Source organism: Gopherus evgoodei, chromosome 3 (assembly GCF_007399415.2).
Source record: "Gopherus evgoodei ecotype Sinaloan lineage chromosome 3, rGopEvg1_v1.p, whole genome shotgun sequence".
Classification (NCBI taxonomy): Eukaryota; Metazoa; Chordata; order Testudines; family Testudinidae; genus Gopherus; species Gopherus evgoodei.
In genome coordinates this window covers 163,173,166-163,179,754 of record NC_044324.1, presented here as the reverse complement: position 1 = coordinate 163,179,754, position 6,589 = coordinate 163,173,166, and the positions used below count along the sequence as shown (strand labels likewise).

Genomic DNA, 6,589 nt, shown 5'->3' with positions numbered 1-6,589 from the left:
CTCAGTACGTCAGGTGTGCGCTATTTGATATGTTCATCAGCACCAGAAGGACATTTTATCCCGCATACTAGATACATCAGGCAGCAAACCAAGGTCCTATACATATTTTAAAACATTTGGAATTTTATTTGAAGACCACCTTTCTTTAAACAAGGCAAAAATTTTGATTCTGCATGGCACAGGTGTCAGGCTTAATGTTTAAAACAAAGTTGATCTGTAACTGAGTGTAAAATATGCAGCTGAGAACTGTCTTAGTTGAAAAATAAAATTTTCCCCCACCCTAAAGTAACTGAAAAACAGCACCATGGATTTGTATTTAATTTTCCAAACACCAAGCATGAGAAATTTCATTCCCGACCCCACTCCACTCCCATTCACCCAAGGTAATTTCTGAAAGAGCTATAAGCAACTGGAAACTGCAGAATAGAATGGAAGTGACATCTCATTGGTAACAGAGCATTACTGCCACAGAGATGATAAACCCAGAGCCACCTACTGTAAGATAGTTTGTATTTCAGAGGTGTAATGACAGCAGCAGAAGGTTGAAATAATGACTGAACCAGCTTTCCATGCTTTTAAGTTGCATTAAAAAAAAAAAAAAGCTAGTTCAATTTTACTAGGTCTAAAAAGTGAGTTCGTAGATGGTGCTAATTGGTCTTTGTAATCCCATAGGCTTCCGTGACTTAAAATAGTTTTGCTGCCATTTATGCCAGTTAAGCATAACCTGCATGCATGGGTGGTGTGTGACTCCCGCATTTGGGGAGACTGGGCCTGAGGGCCAGAAGCTCCCTAGAAGGGGGTGGAGGTGACCACCAGCACCCAGACTGTGGCCCTGCCCCCTGCTCCACCCTGAGGCCTGCCCCTGCTTGGCCTGCTCCCCCTGAGGCCTTGCTCACATTCAACCTTAGGTCCCACTTAGGCTGTGGTGCTCCATAGGTGGCAGGCTGGTGATGTGCATCCAAAGGGAAGTGTGCCACATCCTGCGTGGGCAGGCTTAGCCTCCCCATGCCTATTATACCTGCGTCCATGCCTATATGCTGCTTTCCATCTTAAAAGCCATGTTTCAGCCTCTGTTTTTGAAGCAGTTAAAGGGCCTCTCTTTAACATCTGATATTACTACAAGTGTTTTTGTTTCAGTATCCACCACTGCTATTAAATTAACATCTACTTCTTACTGTGTTTCTCTCTCCCTTTGCCATGATCACTTCCAGTCATTTAAGGGGAACTTCTCATTAGATCAGTTCTTTCCAAACTCTTTTTTGTTAAGCCCCTTTGGAGATTCATGTCCCCTACATGCCCCCCTCTTTCTAAGAAGGCCTAGGCTAGAGGGATGTAGTACCTGTGCGGGCACTGGAAGCAGGAGAGGAGCAGAAGGCTGCATCCCCTGAGCATCTGTGCTCTTGCAAGACAGCCTAGTGGAAGTGGGCTTGCTTTTTTTTTTTTTTTAAGCTGCTTTAATGTTTTGAATCAAGGGCTTGTTTTATTCGGCAGTCACTTATTGGTTTTTTTGGTCAGAGGTGTCTTGAACATAAAGTTATAGTTTAAAAATGGCTGTAGGAGTATTTTTAGTGATTGACTGGAGGTCAATGAACATGCACATCTTTTGCATTTTAGAATCCTCCTACCCCTACTCTGTCAATTAAGAAAACACACCTAAATTTGTGAACTTTCTGGCCTGCCCACTGCACATAGCCTATGTTCCAATTTTTTGTCCCACATCAGGATATGCTTCAACAGTTCAGCATGGAATGTAGCACAGTGAATTAACAGAGACCCCTGAGGATGGAGAGAGAGACGATGATTTTTTTATACTATAAGTACACACAATTATTTTAATATTTTTATGTGTAACTTAATGTTGTATGCAGCAAAACTAAACTACTAAAAGAAAGTGGAGTTGGAAAAGCATCCCCACTCCCCTCCCTCTGAAATAGGTTGGTCCTTACAAAAAGAAAGGCAGGGGCCAGCCTACCATATGCCTTGTCTCATACCCCAAGCCCAGAGACCAATCAGTGAAAGGCAACAACTGTAAAACCCATCAAATGACCCAGACCATTAGAGAGCCAAGCCTAACCCAAGCATGGCGTTCGCACTCGCGCTCTCTGGCACCGAGGCAAACAGCTTAGTCCAATTCAAACCCTGATCAGAGCTGCAGGCGCCCCCTCCTCCTTGCAAAGGTATGGGGCTGAGCACCAGCCCAGCCCCTGTGGAAGAAGGGGATGGGCCCCACCTCTGGTCCCATCCATCCGCCTCCCCTAGGGAGGGTCCTTCATCTGTGCCATTCCCGGGGCACTTAGAGCCCCCCCTGCCGGTTTGTGGCTGGGCCTTAAATCTGCCTCCATTGAGGCACCAGCCCTTAGCTCTGACCCCCAGCGACTCAGTCCTGGTTCTACCCCCTTGCGTGAAGGGGAGAGACAAGGAATGCCCGCCCCTCCCCATAGCTCCGCCCCTACTGCTGGGGGCGGGGCGGCGGGTGGCCCCTCCCCCGAGCGCTCAGTGACGTAGAACGGGCTGCGGCGGGATGTGCAGGGAGTGCGCGGGTCCCCATGGAGCAGAGGCTGGCGCAGTTCCGAGCCGCGCGCCGCGCCCCGGAGCCCAGGGCGAGCGAGCAGCGCGCGGGGCCGGAAGCAGGCCTCGGCCCGCGGGACCGCCCCGCCCAGGTGAGGGGGAGGGGACCAGGGCCTAGACTCACTCTGCCCCGCCACTCGCGGGGTGGCGCCGGGACCACGCACCGCGCCGCGGCTCGGCCTCCTGGGGCTCTGCAGCGCGGTGAGCGCTGGCCCGGCGGGCGGGGTCCGGAGGAGCGGGGCAGCCCCGCGCAGGGCGCAGTGCCCCCCCCCCGCACACCCACACCCCGCTTGCTCTTGCCCCCCAGGAGGAGACGCGCAGGTCGGGACCCCCGCAGGACGTGGCTGCCGGTGCCCCCGCCCCCGCCCCGTGGGGCGCCCGGGCTCTCCTGAGCCACGTGGCCTTGCTGAAGTTCCTGCTCTGGCTGGTGCTGCTGGGGCTCGCCGCGGAGCTGCAGTTCGGGCTGCCCTGCTTCGTCCTGTCGCTGTTCTACTGGCTCCACGCCGGCATGCGCGGCCCGGGCGAGAGGCGGCCGGGGGAGCGAAGCGCCTACTCCGTCTTCAACCCGGGCTGCCAGGCCATCCAGGGCGCGCTCACCGCGGAGCAGCTGGAGCGCGAGTTACACTACGGACCCGCCGCCGGGCGGTAGCGGCTGCGCCAGGGCTCTGTGTGCGCGCCTCTCCTCCGGGAGCCGGTGCCACCTTGCGCTGCTCTGGCTGCGCTGCCGGGCCTCAGGCGCACCCCTCAGGTGTGGACTAAATCCTCCTCTCACTGCCAAACTAACTGTCCTTCGTGGGCGGAGCCTCTCCTCGCCAAGGGAGTGAATTCGAGCCAGCTCCGTTCAGGTGAAATGCCTTAATTGACGGCTACTGGCTTGAAGTTATGGCCACAAAGTGGTGCTAATTGTAATGTACTGAGATGGGCTTGTACACAACTTCTGGACACTAAGGCTTCTGGTACCTCAGAGGGCAGGGCAGTCTGAACCTCCTTGCCTTTATTTTCTTATGCTGCTGGCCCACCAGTGAAAACAGTTAACCTGTTAAGATTAATATTAAGCAGCCTAATGAAGAATCCTAGCCTGGCTTTCAGAGTCAGGATCCCAGCTACTCTGGGACCAAATTTCACAGCACTGTTAACTTAATTCTACTGCCCCTGAAATACCCTTCATTCTTGTTTCTTATCCTCTCTCCCCATACATATAACTGTGTCATAGCTGAAAATATTGAAGGATTTAAAATGTGTTGTATTTACTATTGCCAACCATTTTTTATGAAAGTTTTTTTTATTATGCTGTGCAGTGGGAGAGGATGGGATTAAGGGGGCCTGAACCCAGTCTCCTGGCCTCTTCTCCCACCTAAAGGTAAGTGGGAGCTGAGTGACCTGCTGCCTTCCTCTATGGGACAGTGCAGGAACATGGATTATAATTCAGTTACTTCTCTCTTGTGGGGAAAGCTGAAGATCAAGAGGCAGCTGCAGGCATGTCCTATGGGCGCCTGGCTGCAACAGCATAGCAAATTCCACAACAAAAACGCTGAGTGGGATATAGTGGGAAAAATTCCAAATGATAGGACAGCAGAGTCCCCAGGGCCCTGATTGTAATGAATGGGGTAGTTTACACCTCTGAGCTATTGTCAGACTTTCTGTACCCCTACATTCAGTTCATGTTTTCAAGGTTCTTTCTGCCAGAAACCAAATGTTTTTTAAATGAAATTTGGGACACAGTTGCGCAGCAAAGGGTAAATTTAGCTGCTGGGGAATCTCAAACAATGTCAATAACAACAGACATTTTATTTAGCTCCAGCTAGCCTTTTAATAGTATGATTAATAACTCCTTATCACTGTAATTGCACTTCGGCAGGCTGCTATTGCTGCCATTTATTAAGGGATGATGAGGGAAAGTCAGTTGACTTGGTACCAATAACTTGCTATAACATTCTTAATTATGCAGATTAAGGAATAAACTCTTCAACAGAGGTGGTATTGAGCCCAGCACCCCACACATCCTGTGAATGCCCATGCAAATGCAAAGGCACCTAGCCTCCTTTGTAATGCTCCATGGAGGATGGGTTATACTCTGCACTCAGCCAAGTTTACAGCCTGGAGCATGTTTGATTTTTTTCCCATTTTACTTAACCCTTATGGGAATGTGATTTATTATAAAATAGTTATCCTGCTTTAGAATCCAGTCCAAGAGTTACTTATGGTTTCAAAGTAAAATTTAGGCTTCAGGAGATGAAAAATAACTATTAGGGCTTCAAGCTCTGCCAAGACTGCCTACGTAATGAGCGATGACATCTTTATAGGTATTGAGCTGTTCACAACTGTAGGTGGGTGAGATCTAATACAGGAAAAATACAATAATGCTGTTTTGTCCTGGTTATTAAATATGCATAATCTCCCATTCCAAGAAATCATTTTGGTTTCTGGCTGGACAGAGACAATGTGTATCATCTTTGGGCATTCAGCTTGAATTGTTGGCGGTCCTTGCCTCTGGCAGATGCTGTACTTTACTATCCCTTAAACAGGGAGAGGTTTCTCTAGTACAAGTCTCCATGGAGGAGTTTACTCCGATAGTATTGCAAAGCCATGGCACAGATTGACTAATGTTAGTATGTTTGCCTTGAATCTATTGTATCATAATGGGACCATACCCATAAAAAAGAAAGTCAAATGTTTTAAATGTGATTGGAATTTATTCCCTTTGTGTAACAAAGATATATAGTATAAATGACTATTTGCAGTCCAAATTACCAGCAGGCGGTGGAAAGGGAATAGAGAAAAGTGCTTCAAGGATTCTTGTTTGTAGAAGATAGTGAGATGCTCTGAGTGGAAAGACAATAGTAAGGATACTAATCGCCCTTGATCTACTGAGGCTCTTCATGCATCTCTCTAGCTAGAGATTAGACTTACTTCTAGTTTTGGATTGTTTGCTTTGATAATTAGATTAGAAATTTTAGTAATTCTTTCTAAGAGACTGAGGTATCAACATATGCCAAGCAAAATATCTTTTCTGATTTGCACACTTTTGTTCAAAACACTAATTTAGATGTCCAGTCTGATTCCAGTGGGGGTCCTGTGGTTCACCATGGTAGCAGAGTAGCTGTTGCTACAGAGAGAGCAGGAAAGTTACTAACACTGCAGAAGATGATGATGTTTTTATGCAAACCGCTTGAGGACATAGACTTTCAATAAATGATTTAATATCCACTATATAAAGGTTTTTCTGTTTCTTTGAGAGACTCATAACTTGTGTGTCTCTTAATTTTCCTTGAATATTCCACCAAAAGGAGCCAAAAAAAAGAAACACACACCAGTACTAACAGATTTATGTGACAAGGGAATTACATTCCAAGGAAAAATAAGTAAACTACACATCCATTTAATGTGCACAGGGAGCTTATATGGTCAACATGTACTACAGCTATAGCTGCCTTTCTGTTTCTACATGCGAAGAAATCACATTCAAATACAAATTAACATTTAAACATTCATGAAAGAGTACACATTCTTTGTGGCAGCAAGAATAGACGAAGTTTTCACTCACTAAAAACCCTTAGTGACATCATCGCTATATGTGCATTTAAAGTCTTATTTCAAAGTGTTTGGAGCCAATTATAATCACAGTGAGTAAGCATGTTGATTCATGTTCAACTATAAACTGCATGACAGTAGAGACCTCCACTTCCTTTGAATACTCCCACCTCAGAAAAAAGTCTGAGCAAATATATGGGCCTTCCAGCATGTCCTGAGCTCAAAAGACTCTGCTTTCTCTCTCCCTCTGCTTATCTGCAAACCAGAGTCTAAAGGCTAGATTCACAGAGGACATAGGTATCTAACTGCTACTTTAGGTGCCAATGGCATTCACAAACCTCCTGCTCAGCTGCTATCTGAACTTGTAAGTGCCTAAATTCCCCTGGTACCTACCAGTGAGCATGTACAAAACACCCTAAATCATGACACAGCTGAGCTGTTTGAGAATCCCACCAGGGTTAGGCATGAGCTAGGGTGTCAAACTAGGTGC

At 47.3% G+C, this 6,589-nt stretch overlaps 1 protein-coding gene across 1 annotated transcript; it reads left to right on the top strand.

Moving 5' to 3' along the window:
* Positions 1 to 2,546: 2,546 nt before the first annotated feature.
* SAYSD1 (SAYSVFN motif domain containing 1) lies at positions 2,547 to 6,201 on the top strand. Its single transcript, XM_030557277.1, has 2 exons — positions 2,547 to 2,660; positions 2,876 to 6,201. Exons 1-2 carry the CDS (start codon positions 2,547 to 2,549, stop codon positions 3,215 to 3,217), a joined length of 456 nt encoding a protein of 151 aa, XP_030413137.1. The 3' UTR covers positions 3,218 to 6,201.
* Positions 6,202 to 6,589: the final 388 nt, after the last annotated feature.